The sequence below is a fragment of the Cicer arietinum genome, chromosome 3, assembly GCF_000331145.2.
Source record: "Cicer arietinum cultivar CDC Frontier isolate Library 1 chromosome 3, Cicar.CDCFrontier_v2.0, whole genome shotgun sequence".
NCBI classification, from domain to species: domain Eukaryota; kingdom Viridiplantae; phylum Streptophyta; class Magnoliopsida; order Fabales; family Fabaceae; genus Cicer; species Cicer arietinum.
Window position 1 is genome coordinate 66,684,477 of NC_021162.2, and position 17,397 is coordinate 66,701,873.

At 29.8% G+C, this 17,397-nt stretch overlaps 3 protein-coding genes and 1 pseudogene across 4 annotated transcripts; 3 read left to right on the forward strand and 1 right to left on the reverse strand.

Moving 5' to 3' along the window:
• The first annotated feature begins 4,811 nt into the window (after nt 1-4,811).
• Nucleotides 4,812-5,186, forward strand: LOC101489710 (uncharacterized). Its single transcript, XM_004493649.4, has one exon. It carries the CDS (start codon nt 4,812-4,814, stop codon nt 5,184-5,186), a length of 375 nt encoding a protein of 124 aa, XP_004493706.2.
• A 737-nt stretch (nt 5,187-5,923) lies between these two features.
• LOC113785987 (small nucleolar RNA U3) lies at nt 5,924-6,060 on the forward strand (annotated as a pseudogene).
• Nucleotides 6,061-9,586: 3,526 nt separating this feature from the next.
• Nucleotides 9,587-9,923, forward strand: LOC101510563 (uncharacterized). Its single transcript, XM_004493363.4, has one exon. It carries the CDS (start codon nt 9,727-9,729, stop codon nt 9,871-9,873), a length of 147 nt encoding a protein of 48 aa, XP_004493420.1. The 5' UTR covers nt 9,587-9,726; the 3' UTR covers nt 9,874-9,923.
• Nucleotides 9,924-11,326: 1,403 nt separating this feature from the next.
• Nucleotides 11,327-16,674, reverse strand: LOC101510887 (uncharacterized). Of its 2 annotated transcripts, none has more exons than XM_073366166.1 (8): nt 16,598-16,674; nt 16,333-16,392; nt 15,623-15,728; nt 13,921-14,142; nt 12,358-12,951; nt 12,133-12,188; nt 11,951-12,043; nt 11,327-11,705 (listed from the first exon to the last, which is right to left on the reverse strand). In XM_073366166.1, exons 2-7 carry the CDS (start codon nt 16,378-16,380, stop codon nt 12,041-12,043), a joined length of 1,029 nt encoding a protein of 342 aa, XP_073222267.1. In that variant the 5' UTR covers nt 16,381-16,392; nt 16,598-16,674; the 3' UTR covers nt 11,327-11,705; nt 11,951-12,040. The 2 variants fall into 2 exon arrangements, with proteins under 2 accessions (XP_073222267.1, XP_073222268.1); XM_073366167.1 differs by having other exon boundaries at nt 16,622-16,672.
• Between the last annotated feature and the right edge of the window lie 723 nt (nt 16,675-17,397).

Here is a 17,397-nt window from a genome sequence, read left to right on the forward strand (position 1 = left end):
TTCACGTATGAGATATTAAAATGATAAGAACACTTGACCTTGGCTAATGATTATGTTTAATTACTAACTTTTGTATTATTGGTTGTAATACTTCTTCAATGAGGAACTTAACAAAAGAGAAATTCAAAGTTTTAGAACTAGAAATAATTACCAATATATTTTGAGTCTCCCGTTAGAGTTGGAAAGCTTATAAAGAAAATAAACCTCAACTCTTTGGTCCATAAACAAAAATTTACAAAAACATTTACCACTAGCCAAGATTAACAGAGGGAAATAGGGACCTTGTAAATAAAAAGGCCAAGACTAACACTTCCTGCCAAGTCCAACAATGAAAATAACAAGGCCAGTAAGGTGAGAAGCACATACTAAAGAAAAAAAAGGGACAGAGGAACAAGTGAACCTGTAAATGTAATTATGCTAACAGCACATACATCAAAATTGTATACATAAAGTTCTCTAGAAAGGCAATTTTAAAATAGGGCTAATCCTCTTCCAATAAAGTAGTAAGAGGCCAGATAAGAAAAGTTTATTCTAAATTAATAATATAGGATAGGCATATATATTTGAAACTCATTTTTCCTTTCAACCTTGTAGATTACTAGTATTTCTAACCTAACAGCATCCAATAACAGTGTCATCCAATCATATATTTTAGAAAGTAATATAACATAGTGTCATTATAGCAAGATCTGATAGGATAAACTGTGTAAAAAAAAAAGAAACTGTCAATGTATAATTCGTAAACCAAAAAAAGTCCCCCTATAAGAATATTATTCTCATTTTTGATATATTTTGGTAGTTTCTATAATTTGTTCTTTCTCAAGAAAAGCATTGTATTTGCAAGAGAACAAATGTAGAGGCCAGGTCTTGACTTTGTCAGAGAATTTCAGGATTTAGCATCCATCCAGTCTTCACTCTGCAGAACAAGCAAATAATATTATATTGCATGATATGATATAGGTCATCAAGGAGCTGTTTTGCTTCAAAAGAAGTATATAGCCAATTAAATAAGAAATTGTGGAAGACACCATTAAAATTAAGAAGAATGAGTCTAAAATTATTCTTTATTTTGTATGAATAGTGTGCTTCAAAGCCTCAATTTCACCTCAGACTATCAAGACTGTATATTGTCAATATACAAATAAAATGTTATCAATCAAGAGTTCAAAGTGAGGGATATAATAGTTACAAAATAGGAAATAAATACTTTTGGAAAAGGATATCGATATAAACCTAAAACACTTAAAAGTAAAAAATTGAACATCCAAAAATGCATCTGATAATTAATAGATACACCAGAAAAAACTTAATCTGATTTGGGTGAAATGTGCTAGCTACTACAAGCTCTCACTAAGTAATTGAAGATAACTGGGAAACCACTGCTTGTCTTTCCTTTGAAAGAAAAATCCAAGACTTCGGTTAGCGGGGAGCGCCCCGGTCCTCTTTTCTCCCCCCCCCTTTTATTTTGAGAAGCCGAACCTAGTCTTTGTGTGAGTTGTAGCGGATCACGTGGCTCGATGGAGGTTCCTCAGCGTCTTTTGTTTTGTTTGAATGACTACCGCGTGCCATTTTACCTCAGTAATTTTGTCCTACTTGCTTTTTTTCGAATATCCTATAACGTACCATCTAGGTCTCGTCTTGTAAGCCCGGAAGGGCAGATAAAAGTGCTCCTTCTTCTTCTTACTCCCGCCCGATCAGGGAGAATGACTCAAATCTAGGATCCGACCACTATTTGGTACACTGGACTATGTTGGTTTCCAAGAGATCACTGATAAACGGGTACTCCCGGATGGAAGGAAGGTACATATCGGAGATATAATTCTCTTGCGCAACGGCAGACGCATCTAACCGCTGAACTAACATTGGAACCCATCGCCGTGATCGGCTGGGTGAGCTTTTCACTCACACGCGCGGCCAGCCTTTTATCCAGACCCTTATCCTGCCTGATACACTAGACGCATAGTCTGCGAAACCAGCACTAGTCACTACCTAGCTGGCTGGCTACTACTCCTACTCATAGAAGGTTATTTATTTATGTAGTATTATTATTAATTATAAATTTTTTATTTAATATAATTATTTATTAATTTAAATATTTATTAAAATATTAACAATTAATTAAAACCTAAAAACGAATTAAATTTTTTTTTTTTTAAATCCTTTGGGAGGTCGCATCCCCGCCAGCGACCTCCTTCTAGGGGAAATTTTTTTTGCTCCTTTGGTGTATCGCTCCCCAGGGAGAGTTTTCCTTCTTGCCCTAAAAAGTAGGGCATTTTGATAACAGTTTTTGAAAGTGGGGTATTTTGGTTAAGTTGTTTCAAAAGTAGGATATATAGGTAAAAAATCCTCATCACTCTCTCTGCATTAACGCGGGAAAACGATTCTCTTTCTCTCTCTCCGATCAATTCCACCGCCGCAATAACAACTTCACTCTTATCTAACGTAATCTCTCTTTCTCTTCATCCTTTTCTTCTTCTCCTCTTCCTCTTCTTCATTTCTTTCAAATTTCGCTTTTCTGAATTTGCAGGTACATTGCTATATACGATCCTCATCAAATCGTGAAGCGATCATTGTATATAATAAGTACGCAACGAAAATCGAATTTCGCCTAATTAATTTCATTTTCTTTACGATGATAATAACCTAATCACACTTCATCTTGTTAATTAATTACATTTTCAATTCAGTTTCTGTTTTCATTTCATATTTATCCAAATTAACCTTTAGATTTCAATGTAATTTGCATTTCTATGCTATATTAAATTTCAGTGAAACTTAAATAATCTGAACTGAACAATTTCCATTTCCACATTATTTGTTGCGATTGCAATATTAAGTTCATTCGGATATTAGAATTTAATTCGTTTTGTTATTAGAATTTTAAACTAATTTTTTTCAATTGAGTCTATAATATTTTAAATAATTTGTAATTAAACTTTGAATCTACATAGACCCAATTATAAATTATTTATGTTCCAAGACCTAATTAGAAAATATTTGAAAGTTTAAATAAATTTAATCATAAATAATTTAAAAATTTAGATCTAAATAATGATATTTATATTTTAGAAATTTAATTAATTTTTTTTAATATATTCAAGACTCAATTATATATTTTTATGAGTTTAATGGTTATGCATTTGAATTTTCTCTTAAGCTTTAAATCTAGCAAGTTCGCGCAATAATTAGTTTAAGCTGTTTTATGTTAGTTACCTAATTAGTTTTTTGGTTACAAAAAAATATTAAGAAGTTTGCTAATTAGGTGAAGGAATTAAAGAGTAGGTACTCTTGGACCTCACTGGGTTTAGATAATAACATAATTATTTATGAAATTGATTGGAAAAACTCATGGATGCAACTTATGATATACTTATAAGCTAATTTTATGTTAATTTTTATAAGTGATATCAGATAATATATCATATTAACTTATAATTTATATAAAAATAATTTATTTTAATTTTATTGTGTTGTAAAAATAATTTATACATTAATATTTATGTTATAAACTATTAAATAAATTGTTTATTTGAAGATAATCTAATATAAACCATTTTTATACTTGCACCTAAGAATTTTTTTTAAATGATAGTATGATATAAAAATATAGCAACATTTAATTGGATATAAGTATAAACACTTATTGTGTATACGACCACTAAAATTTTAGTTGAACTGCTTTTAAAAATATCAAAATCATGGTTACAAACCTTTTTTTTTTATGAGAAAATTCTTGGTTAGAAACTTCAATATTGCTGCAAAATAAGAAAAAAGAATGTGTTCCATCCAATAATAATTATAGTTATGGTGTGGTTGTAAAGACTTTTGAAATTGTTTCATGGTTACAAACTTCAATAATAGTGCAAAATAGTGCAAAATAAGAAAAATGTTTTTAATAAAAAATTATAATTTTATTGCCCTTGTAAAAACCTTTAAAATTGTTAAATTGCAGCAGCAAAACTTGTGTTAAAGACTATAATTTAGAACCGTAATCAAAATTCATTCAGTTCATTTTTCTTTTCCTTCTTTGTATATTTTTGGCTAACCAAATTAACAATCAATAATTTTCTTACACCACACGTAACCATTTTCAAAAAAGACTCGGAAACAAGATCAAGGACATTTTTGACAGATTGTAATATATTTATTTTACTAAGGTTTCATTAATATGTAGGTCACTAGCTTGAAGTTTTTTAATAACTCTTTAAATTTTAAAAAAATATAATTGAACCCTTGAGTTTTTAATTCGTTTTGTTATTAGAATTTTAAACTAATTTTTTTCAATTGAGTCTATAATATTTTAAATAATTTGTAATTAAACTTTGAATCTACATAGACCCAATTATAAATTATTTATGTTCCAAGACCTAATTAGAAAATATTTGAAAGTTTAAATAAATTTAATCATAAATAATTTAAAAATTTAGATCTAAATAATGATATTTATATTTTAGAAATTTAATTAATTTTTTTTAATATATTCAAGACTCAATTATATATTTTTATGAGTTTAATGGTTATATGTCAAGAGTGTAAAATAGTTTTATATGGTTACTCAATCATAACTTATCATCCTTTCATGTAAGTATATTTTGTAATCGTTTTTTAAAAAAAAACTAAAAAAGTCATTTATTTTTATTGATGGTGTAAAACAAGACAATGTATTTTCTTTTTTCTCTATTTTTATCTAATTTCCAAATAATATAGAGTAATTAATCTTGTGATGATCGTCAGTATTTTCATACACGCCGGTACACGATGTGGTGGAAGTGAACAAACAAGGTTACGACACGTGTATAATAGTAAACGCAATGGCCACGTATAACACCGGCGAAACAGTGATCCACATCACCGAAGAAGGAACCCGCTACTTCGTTTGTGGACGATTGGGCCATTGCCAACAGGGCCTCAAACTCGAAGTCCAAGTTCAGGCCCAATCCAATAACAACGGAACCAACGACGATCAAAACCAACACGGTGGCTCTAGTAGTAGAAGACCATCTCCACGTCGTTCTCCTCCACCGCCACGTCATCATTCTCCTCCTAGTCCTCCAGATGCGCCTGTTAAAGAACCTTGCGATTGTTCATGTGCAGAAGAAGGTCATTGGGTTGTGCCATTGATTACACTCGTAATCATCTTAGCTTTAACTCGCTCTTCTTTCTTCTTCTCGCATATCTTGCTTTAGTACATTGTGATTTTGGTTATTTCAGTTGTTACATTAGTGTATAGTGTCAGATTTTCCTCATCTGCCAATTTGTTTGTTAGTAAAAAGAGAGTTGTTTCAATAACACTTCTCATATGAAGAATGTTGTTTCAGATGCTGTTAGATCTTAACAGATGCTTATTAAATGTTGTCAACAAACTAATTATATGCATCCAGAATCAATCTTCAGAATTTTCGGAACATTAGAACATGTTGTCTATGTTAAAAGCCACAATACACTAGACTAAAATTAAAAAGCATAGGATACAAACTTGGTTGTTCAAATTCTTCAACTTCTGCATAAACAAATACCTCATGTTGAAGTAAGGACTAGTGTTGTAAGAGAAATTAGAATGGAAAGCTGTGAGCAAAAATCTAACCAGGTCTACAGACAACAGAAATTCAATGTTTGTTTGAAATGTCAAAATTATGTTTGGGAGGACCATGTAAAAAGTAATGTTTGAAATGTAATGACCGTCAAAGTAAGAAGCTTCATACGATAACATGAAAGGATTTGGTAAAACCTTTCTGATGAAAAGATTGCATTTTTTTTTATATACCAGTCAAGTTTATCAAAATTAGTACGAGTCTACAAGCCCAAGAAGCATTTTCTTTATATATAAATCCAAATACGAAAGCACGAAACATAGTTCTTGTCCCACATCGTTAGCTTGCCTAAACAATTAACTATTTATATAATTGCGCGGAGGTATATAATCACGATCTTACTTGAACAGGATCTGTTCTATAGGATTCTACTAATGTGTCCTTATATTCTAAGGAGACAGGAACCTAAATCTGGTGGATGAATCATGACCGTACGATCAGAGCGTGATTAACGGTTCTGTGATGGGAACTTTGAGTCACCATTGCAGTAACCAACCTCAAGGGTAATATCGAAATTTAACATTGTTGCATGAGTTTCAAGTGTTTGGGCGCGAAGTCTACTCTAATGGGTCTCAACAAACGTGTTTTAAAACAGGGCTTCGTTTTATGTGTTTTGTAGAAATGGAAGATAAAAGTAAAGGGGATGAGAGGTAAAGTTTTTCGTTTAAAATTTGGTGCTACTATTGAAGAAAATAGCTATAGAGATAATTTAGTTAAACGAGGGATGTTCAGAGGAAATAGAGTTCTTCTATGTTGTTTTTATTTACTGTGGTGTTCGTGAAACTATTTCCCACCTGTTTTTCCAATGCACCTTTTGTTCTCAACTTTCGTATACTATTTTCAATTGGTTTGGTAACATTCGTTAGAGTATTAGAATGCGGGAGAAAGTTATCAAATCAACTCATTTGTGTAAGTTATTGGTGAAGTTAGCCTAATTTTTATAAGAGTTAATTGTATAAAGAAAAAATAAAATAAATTTATAATAATTTTTATTTATATAAAATGTAAATTAAAATTGCAATAAAAAATTTGAAATCGACGATGGGTTTAACATTTAAAAAGTAATAATTTTTATATTATTTTATCTTTTTGTTATAAATTTGTTTTAAATAGTTTATTTTATTATTTTAAATGAAAAATTATATCAAAAAAATTTCCGTAAAAATTATTTTTGAAAGATATATTTTTTTTAAATGTGATTTTTAACATGTTAAAATTTCTAATAATGTATAGCTAAGTTATTGAATATCAAAGTTATTATTTTTTAATCAATAAAAAATAAATTTAAAATAATTTCTTCTAGTTTTAAGGAAATTCTCATAAAAATTATTGTTAAAATATTTAAAATCATTTTTTTAAAATCTTAAACAAACGAATCCAGTAATTATTAAAAAAAGTAAAATTCGACAACGCTATAATAACTAACAATGTCTTTTTTAAATTTTTAAAATAAATTATTAAAGTATTTGTAAGAAATTCGTCATCGTTTTATTCATTAGTCACATTATGATATTTTTTATTGCTAAAAAATTTTATTTGAAGTTGTAGTAAATATTGAATATGTTAAAACAATATGAATAAAAATATAAATTAAGTGATAAATTTTTTACTTTTGTATTTCTCTTAATTTGTTACAAATAAATTTATTTGAGATAGTTAAAAATATAAAATTGTGGTAATTAAACAAAAAGTGATTGTTATTTATTTAAAAATATATATTTTTTGGACAGGCAAAGCTACCTCATCGCATTGAGAGCCTTTGCCCCTTAATGGAGTTCTTCAATGTTGGACTTTACGAGAGAGAAGTTCAAAGTTTTAGAACTAGAAATGATTACCAAATTATTTTTTTAGTCTCCCGCTAGAATTTCAAAGCTTTTCTTCAACTTATGAAGAAATTAAGCCTCAAAACTCTTTTGTCCATAAACAAAATATTACAAAAACATTTACTAGTCAAGAATACACTATAGCACAGTTGAAAGTGAAAACATAAAGAAATTTGTTTTATTCATTTAGAGGCAATAGTTTATCACACTAGTTGTCTATAATATATACACTAAGTCTAGAGAAAAACCTTGTCTTACAATCAAGTAGTGATAATGTTTCAGAGAAATCCATATATTGAAATATGTTGGCTTAGAAAGAATGATGAATATTGTTATAGGATTAGGGACTTAAAACAGTATGTGACTAATGTTTATTAAATGTTCTCAACAAACTAATCATCTGCATCCATAATCAATATTCAGAATTTAGCGTCAAATGTATAATTATGAGAAAATTGGAAATAACTGCTTAGTTTGGTTAAATTGGCATTTCACCGTGATTGAAGATTTTAGCATTTGTCCATGTTAAAAGCCACAATACACTAGACTACGATTAAAATACATAGGATACAAACTTGGTTGTTCAATTTCTATAAAAACAAAATACCTCATTTTGAGCAACATTCTCTACTAAGGACCAGTGCTGTGCTGAAAGAATGGAAATCTGAGTGAAATTATGACCAGGTCTACACACAACAGAAAAGAAATTCAATGTCAAAATTATATGCTTCAAATATTAATTTTATAATATTAATGACTATCAAAGTAAGAAGCATCATACGATAACATGAAAAATGGTTAAAAACAAGAAGGGATTTTGGCATTTTGCAATAAGTCAAACCAACTTTGTTATAAAAGGTTGGGGTAGCAACAAGAGTCAGAAGCATTTTATATATCCAAATCAGAAAGCGAGTATTACATCACATTCACAGGCGAAACAAAGGATGGTTCTTGTTCCACATCGTTAGCTCTCAACAAAACACAATTGTTTAAATAAGTGCACGGAGACAAAATAACTATATCTTATTTGACTTGTAATATATTATAACTTTGATTATTTTATTGAGAGAACTACTTGACTCGTAATATATTAAAATTTAATGTTAAACTTATTTTTAAACATAAATTATTTTATACTCTATTTATTTATAACTAAAATTAATTTTATAAAATTAATTCATTTAAAATCAATTTTTGTCGTTGTAGAATTAAATACACCATTAAACAAATAGCTAAAAACAGTATACATTACATCCATTTAAATTATAATATTATGGTAATTTTCAAGTTTTTCTTCATAAATCAGAAGACTGAAAATGTGTTGGGAACTCTGAAAATTTTCTTTTCCCTATTTGGTCAATGCTATCCAAAAGGATGGAAGAAATATTTTCTTGCCAAATCCTCGGTTCCAAATACAGGGTAAGTTGGAGTATTTTTTATTTAAAAAAAATATTTAATTACAATTTCAGTTTTTCTCTTTTTATTTCACAAAATTGGTTTTTTTATTTAATTTTTTAATTTTAAAACCATGACGTGAGATGTTTTAAATAACGTGATATATGATGTATAATGATTAACACCATAAAATTTAAATAAAACGTTGTAAAAATTTAGATTTTAACTTTAGAAATTTTTCATATTTTTAATTTAATTAATGACATATAAATAATAAATGTTTCTAGATGATTCTATATCATATAATTGTATGTTAAGTCATTAAAAATATGTCAAATTATTATTTTTTAATTTAAAAATCTGATTAAAGGACCACAACTGAAATTAAATCTAAAAAAATATATTTGATTATGGTCTAAAATATATTGATTTCACTCTAGATAATAAAATTGTTGAATTGAGTGAATTAATTGTTGATATTATAGTTATGATGATTGATCATACATTTATATGCATAAAATAACAATCATTTATTTAATCATTAATAGTTGACATTATTCATTTTAGATGAGTTAAATGTAAAATATTAACTAATTTTATGCTATTTTTTAACAAATATGTTTATTTATTTATTTCAATAATACTAAAGAAGGACCAATGATCAAATACTATACAATTTTTTAAACTAGTCTAGAGTTGACATGGTACCTAGTAGAATTTTCCCTACCAAGGAGTCCTACTTTTCTAGTTGTTTATTTATTTATTTATTTTTCCGGGTGTTTGATTAGAGAGAAAACAATATGAAATAAATTGGACCTTAACCCACGCATCTACCTTTCGAGTAAGCTCATTTTATTGAATAATGGGTACCCTTCAATTTCAATTTCCACATCTTCTTTGAAAAGCATTTGATTTCCATGGCAATGGCACTCAACGCCGCTCTCTATATCGTAAAGATGGCTTGGATAGCTCTCAGTGGTTGGATCACTTCTTGTTTAACTATTGCTGATGAATTTGCCACTTCTCTTCGCTCTGGTGATATTGGTCCTTTCCATGTTGGTTGATTCAATCAATTTCCCTTTTTCTCACTTCTCTTTTCCAACTTCACTATTGGGTATCCTCCAACTTTTCTAATTTACAACTACCCTTGATGCTACACTTTTTTTCTTCTTCATGTATTGGGTTTATGTAACTTTCTTTCTCAAAGTTTGTAGTTGGTTTTTTTTTTTCAGCTTCCAAGGTGGAAATTGGTTTTAGGTTAGTGGATGATGTTTTTGTTATTTGGGGTTTTCTTAAAAACACGTGTAACTTGTTTAAGGTTATTTGTTATAGCATTAAGGGGTTTACTGATAAATTCAATTACAAACACAATCCTTTTAGTTATCAGTCTTTAACTTTTAAGGTCATATTTAATTTAGATTCATCCATGGATATCATCAGAGAGGTGATTTACTGTGTTAAGTCATTTTTATGGCAGTGATTATCTTTTAAGCAGTTTGTTAAATATGAAAACTTTTTGACAGAAAACAAGATACGAGGGCTTCAATTGGTATATTCTGCAAATTCTTGACCAATCAGATGATGAGATGAATATTATGGTATGGTAGCTGCATTGAGTTAGACCATAATAAGCAATCATAAAAATGGTTTTCTGAATATTATGTTGAGCTTTTAGTGTAAAAGGGGAAAAAAGTACTGAAACTTGTAGGATGTTATTATGTATTATGTGTGTAAAAACATTGCATTCTGATTCTATTTTGATTTAGCAGATGATGCTTAGAAAATTCAAGGTAATGTAACTGTCCTTCTACATATTTTATTGCAACAGCAACACTTTTCATAATCACTAGTGTGTAGCTACAATTATTGTTAACTGGATATCAGTTTGATACCAGCTGGACTCAATAGCTGTCATTGAGCTGGAACATAGTTTTGTGTAGAATTCTATTATTATCCAATAATAAAACGCATGTTGAAAACAAAGTACTCTAGCATTTCTCTGTTTTGCTGATTTTGTGAGAATGAAATTTTGGTAGGTATAAGTTATTTTCTCTGTTACTTTGTAATACTTTATATAGCTTACACATAAGTCATACCTCCGAAATGATAAAAAGCTCATCTTAAAGCAGTTGGATGCGAGACTAGGAGTAAAGTTGACATTCAGTTTTGTGCACATTAGGAAACTGGAATAGGTTTGGTTTACATTGTTGTGCTATTATCATCTTCATCATCATTCATAAATTATCATCAAATTAATTAGGCAGATGTTGCCACCATAGCAAGTACATGAGTTGTCACTGTTGCATGTCTCTTCACAAATTCTACGCAGTGGTTTGATTTACTAGAAAGGTGTTGACAATACCAAATAAGTACACCAAATTTCCAAAAGGTCTTTTGCCTGGTCATTTGCTCCACTTGGAGCTAAGCAGTTTTTTGCCATTCATATTTATTGTATTTTAATAGCTGTCGATTTGATACAGTTAATTTGCTTAGTTTTCAGCCAAAACCAGGGTGGTCTATTTGCAATAAAATTGGCATAAGAAAATGTTTCCTTGGACTCTAGGGAGTCAAACAATTATACTGCTATCCACTAATACTAAAAACTAGATTTTAAGCTGTCTGTCATGAAAATCAAATTAAATCAATACTGTTACAAAAAAAAAAGCTCCAATAAATCAATACGATGGAGAATAAAATCATCCTACAAAGCAAAGTACCAAATTGCCAAAAATGTGAGAAAAAAATATTCCCTAATTATCTGCACCATTCTTCGGAAGAGTTCTAAATTGCATTTCTTGTCACTGTAGGAGGTGAGCGAACTTTCAAAGTAGCAAAACATGTGTTCATCTGAGTTATGGTTTTTATTTACAACACTTTTCTAGGCACTTTGTTCATCCTGCAAGCAACATAAACAATGGAAACCGTTAAATTTATCCATGCATGAAGTAGAAACTAAAAACCTATGTGATTGCACAGGTACAGTACAGGTAGCTGATCCAGAAACAGAGTGGAAAATTTCTTATGTAAGAAAAACTAAGACACAGGTATAGCATAACTGGTTAGGCATTGCTGACCAAACAAGTTACTGATGATGCAAGCGTCTTCCTAATTTGATCCTAACAATAGAAGTATAGAACATACCTAAGTTACTGATGATCAAATAGTACCAACTCTCCATTAAGTTTTCATAACGCAAGCCTTCAGATATGGAGGAGTCCAACATGTAATTGTTTACTGTAAGAACGATACAGTAGTAGAGTCGGAATAGTGGGAATCAAATAGTTTACTGCAAAATTTTATGGGGGAATCAAATAGTTTCTTACCTTGTTATTGTTATCAAAATCTAGGAAGGCTGGCCCAGTATAGCCCTCCAGTATATCTGTCAAACAAGAAGCTGAACTCTTATTACCAATTTATCGATAATGAATAATGCAAACTAAACTGTTGCTTGAAGATACATTTGCATATTTAATAACTACAAAAATGGTTAAAAACCATTTTATTCAAACATATAAATTGCCCACAGAAATACTAGAGAGATGACATACCAGACCATTGAGGAAGAAGAGCAGCCACATCCGGAAAACTAAATTTTCTTGACATCTGTCCTGAAATTCCATTTGAAGGAGTGTCTGGAAGATCCAGGAGTGCCTCATTCACAGAATGGGAGTTACATTCGGCATTACTGAATAGCGTAGTTGAAGTTTCACTGACAGTTGGGCTAGCCTCCAAGACATTTCCATTAGACATATGTCCCAAAAATCCATTTGAAGAAATGTTTGGAAGATCCATGACTATGTCATTCACAGAATGTAAGTTGGATTTAGCATTAGTCAACATCGTAGCTGAAGCATTACTAACAGTTGAGCTGGCCTGCAGGGCATTTCCATTAGCACCAAACATGTTGGAAGAACAACTTGAATATTCAGGTTCCGATTTGGTCATCCCCCCATTGATTCCTTGTTGCAGACCCATGTTTGAGTTCCAAGTATAGGGCATGCTCATAAGATGTCTATTAGCAAACATATCAACCACCGCAAGCATACTTGAACCAAATGATGACCCGCCGTTATTAAACACATTAGATAAATTGGATTGCACATGATGTTGCACAGCGCCATACCATGCTCGATTCTCAGTTACTATAAAATTAAGTGACACTTAGAGCCAGAATACAAGATTGCAATTGAAATTTCAATATTGAGATTATTAGAATAATAAAGCAGGTAACTTCACTTCTTTCATATGTTTATCTCGTTAACCACTACATCTTTTTATCGTGTCTCCGGAACAGTAAATATGTATCTTGATGTTTTACAAAGATAGATGTTAAAAAGAATATAAATGCTGGAAAAGTCATAAAATTATTTTACAGTAGTCTCGTTCATCATCCAGGAAAATTCCATTTCCTTTTCTTCTTTAAAAGTTAGACATATTAACGAAGCCCACACATTATACTCTTCAAAATATTGCTGTCAAACATCAAACAGTTAAAACAAAATATACTTTCATTGACTAGCACACTGCATGCTTCTCTTTCAGAATAACATTTTATAATTATATATTCAACCAAGAGTCTAGATCAATTTTTTTCCTGTCACTTTGCTTTTTGTAAGAAATTTCTTGTCTTTAGACCATGTCAAAATATGTCAGAGTTGTATCATTAACAAACTTACCTACGGCCTTAAAAACCAACTAGGGATGTAGACGCACAATGGCATGGGAGAATTATAGTCAATTTTTTTTTTAATGAGATTCAATTCAGATATTGTTAAACATGCTGGCCTATTAGAACATAAAACAATCTTTGATTATTCAACATGGTTATAACTCAACATGTTGCTACTGGTTGAGTCAAAGACTCAAACCTCCAGATATCGCACCCTTCAATGGTGAAAAAACTCGCCTATCACTGTTCGAACTAGCAAAATCGGCATAACTAGATCTTACGTACCATACATCTAAGTGTGAGAAACAACAACCGGGATATTATGCAATGGGAAAAAAAATAGGTGCATCTAAGTATGAGAAAATAAGAAGAAACACTCCAATAGGCTTGATACTAAACACTCAAAAGGATGAAAACAATATTCATGGAGGAAGACACTTACTAGCAGGGATACGTGATCCATTGCAATTGGGTAGTGACGATGTTGCATGATAATGTAATCCATTAGAGGTAGGTGGTGATGCAACTTTAGTTAGTTCTGATTCCATTAATTGCTTTTGTTTATCCAGCAATGTGTTGAATTGTTCAATTTGCTGCTTCAACACCAATCTTGTATAATAAGCTTGAAAGAACTCTACATTTTGTTCTTTAAGCCTTTTCCAAACTGAAAAGATGATAGGTGAAAAGAAACTTAGTAATAGAGAACACCAGAAGATGGGTGCAAGGCAAGACAAGGCAACTGTTGTTTTCAATTTCAACTCCAAAGCTAATCAGCGGAACAATATAGCAATGTGTAAGTATCAAAACTAACGTGGTTTATACAAGCACAGGGTTGGATAAACAATGGAAGGCTCAAAATGAAACTATTAATTGCAGAAGCAGCTTAACAAGTAATCACGTGAAGTTACAGATTATCAAGTTTTCAACCTGCGCCTTAGATACGGCAAAGTTTGTTATCTTTCTTAAAAAGGGCAGTCCCAATATTAAACTATAGTAATTATGAAGAAAACACAGCAAGAATAAATGAGCCAACCGTATCAAAGACAATAACGGGAGTGTGATATGAAATAAACAAGAAATAAAAAATTAATTTAAATATGTAATAGTTCTGGAATCAGGATTCTCGAGGTATCTAATCCAGACATGCTTTTTTTAACAATTGATTGAAGTCACTAAATAAAGCTAACAAGCTAGTTTCTTTATTCTGTCATTGTAGGCATTCAAAAATACTTCAATTTCTTTAACTTGAAGTATTAATGAAGTGAAATGTTGCTTATTAAGTATCAACCAAACAAGAGAGCTTAAATTTAAAGTATCTTTTAAGTAGAATGAGAATAGAATGGCAATACTGAACAAACAATGATGAACAAGAGTGCTTAAATATAAACATTGTCCTTCTAATTATCAAGTCTTTTGACATTTTCTGTACAACAACATCCCATAAAGTAGTGGCTTGAGAAATGTTTCCAAAAACAGTGACTCAATATACACAAGGGTTTATGTAAGATTTCAAGAACAACCAAGTTAACCAAATAAACCAGAACATAGCATCATCACCAATGTTTTTACTGAGAACCTTTTCTGAATGGAAAACATTGTTTACACTTTATTATGTCATATAGAAAACACAATAATACAACTGAATGCAGGATAAGATTTCAAGCACATGACAAAACAAATGTAAAAAAATACGAGCAATTGTCAACATGATCCCATCCCATAACATATGTAAAAGGGAAAAACACTCCTTCAAAGTTATGATAATAATTCTAGATTCCAACTATCAAATAAAACTATCAATTTCTTCTTCTAAAAATCTTATCCTACATAAGGGTTGGGGAGGATACAAACTAAACTAATTTACCCAATATTGTACTGCAATTGTACAGTTAAACTTTGCACAAAAAGGATAGCAGTATTATAACTAGACTTTAATTATATTTCAGTAATCTATGTTTTATCCAGAAGAGTAAGTTAGGCAAACATGACTATAAGAGAAATGTGTAGAATCAAATTAATAATAAAATATATCAACTAAAATTTCAATCATATTGTTGGACAGCGTTGAATGCATCATAAGTCTAAGGCCGCGTGAAGGTCGGGCAAAATAAAAGAGACAACAAACAGGAAAAGAATTTCATTACCTAGTTCAATGAACTCAGGCTCTATTTTTGCTTCATTTATTAGTGTGCTCATCACTTCTTTCGGGCTCATATACAGTTGTAGGCATCGTTCTATGAGATTTTGCACCTGTAATTAGGCATGTAAACCAAAACAAATTATTAATACTGAACAGAAGATGGAATGGTGAAGAGATTTGGAAGAGGGGGAATGAGGGGATTTTTTCAGTAATTTTGATACTGAACAAAATTACTTAACACTAAACACTCAGCATTGATGATTTCAATTCAAAATGATATGTTGAGAAATCATCGCACATTAGTAATCCTTAGGTAACTTAAAAAGTCTTAATGATTACCAACCAAATAAAAAATCAGGTGTTCCTCAATCCTCATTCTATAAAAATCCCAAACTACATAAAACCCCTAAATATCTTAATCACCAGAGCAATTCTTCAAACCGTACAAATTTCACATTTTTCTCAAAATCCGTTATAAATCAATACACCTCAATGACATTCCATTAGTTTTCATAAGGAAAACAAATATCAAAATGAACATGAGTGTACATAACAAATAAAACAGGTAAAGAATCTTTGATAATTACTCTGTTTATTTCAGAACTTAAAAAAAGATTATATTATAACACAAAGATAAAGAAATATGAACAAATAACACTTCACATGCATGCGGAATGCATCAAATCTTTAAAAAAAACTTAATTAATTAATTACCAGCTGAATATCTTGACAAGTAACACGCGTTTCGGATCCATTTGCCATATCGATCGCAAACTGGAGGAATAAATCAAACAGAAAGAAAACTTAAAAGAGAAGTAAAACTTGAAATCAATCATAAACAATACTCATGATAAAGAAAAAAGAGAGTATAAAACAGATGAATTAAGAACCCTATGATCCGAATAATAATATTGAAAAGCGATATAAAACATTAAAATCAACGACTACATGCATAATAGAGGGAAATGTAGTTACGTACGAGAGAGAGAGATTTGAGAAGAACCTGAAGAAAAAAGAAAAACGTGACGAGTATCGAGAAAGGACAAGTAGCATCATATATTTATTTGTGATTGTTTTATCTTTTCACTTATGGCCCAAAAACCATCTCTATCTAAAATTTTGAAATATTAAATTCAAGTAAAAATAAAATTAATTTCGGGGTAGTAATTTTAATAAATTCATATTACAATTTCTTTTAATATTTGTAATAATAATTTTTTTTATTAAAGTACCTTTAATTTATTAATTAATAGCTAATATCAATCAATTTATTATTAAATTTTGGATAAAATATTTAGTAATATTTTTTCACCTATTTTTGTTTATGTTTCGAAAATTACCTCCAATCCTCCTAAATAAATAATAAATTATTTAATATTTAGAAAAATTACCAAAGATTTTTATTTATTTTTTTATAAAAAAGACTTCTAAATTTTAATCTTAGCTTTCTTGCTATAATTTTACAAACAATATATTATATTATAAACCAGTTTTTATAAAACTAGCTTATTCCTTTAATAAATTATTTTTAACTTTTTTCTTTAAAAAACTAAGATACTATGGTTGATCGAACACTTATAATAAGAAATAATTTTTATATGTTCATCAATTTTTATCATTAAATAATAAATTTAAAGATGAATTATTCATTTAAAAAACAATATTTGAAAAGACTTCGTGTTACTGAATAATTTTATGACAGTTATTTTTTTAATATTTGTTTTAGTATTGAAGATATTTTTTTTATATTCTTTTTTATTTAAAATTCTCTATTATATT

Excerpts from the sequence above, each read along its gene's own strand:
- LOC101510887 (XM_073366166.1), bottom strand. The coding sequence starts at position 16,380 with ATGGCAAATGGATCCGAAACGCGTGTTACTTGTCAAGATATTCAGCTG. Across the intron at positions 12,952-13,920 it reads TGGATCACGTATCCCTGCTA|TAACTGAGAATCGAGCATGG; the intron begins GTAAGTGTCTTC and ends TTAATTTTATAG. Across the intron at positions 12,189-12,357 it reads TCTTCTTCCTCAATGGTCTG|ATATACTGGAGGGCTATACT; the intron begins GTATGTCATCTC and ends CTTGTTTGACAG.
- LOC101510563 (XM_004493363.4), top strand. The coding sequence starts at position 9,727 with ATGGCAATGGCACTCAACGCCGCTCTCTATATCGTAAAGATGGCTTGG.
- LOC101489710 (XM_004493649.4), top strand. The coding sequence starts at position 4,812 with ATGGCCACGTATAACACCGGCGAAACAGTGATCCACATCACCGAAGAA.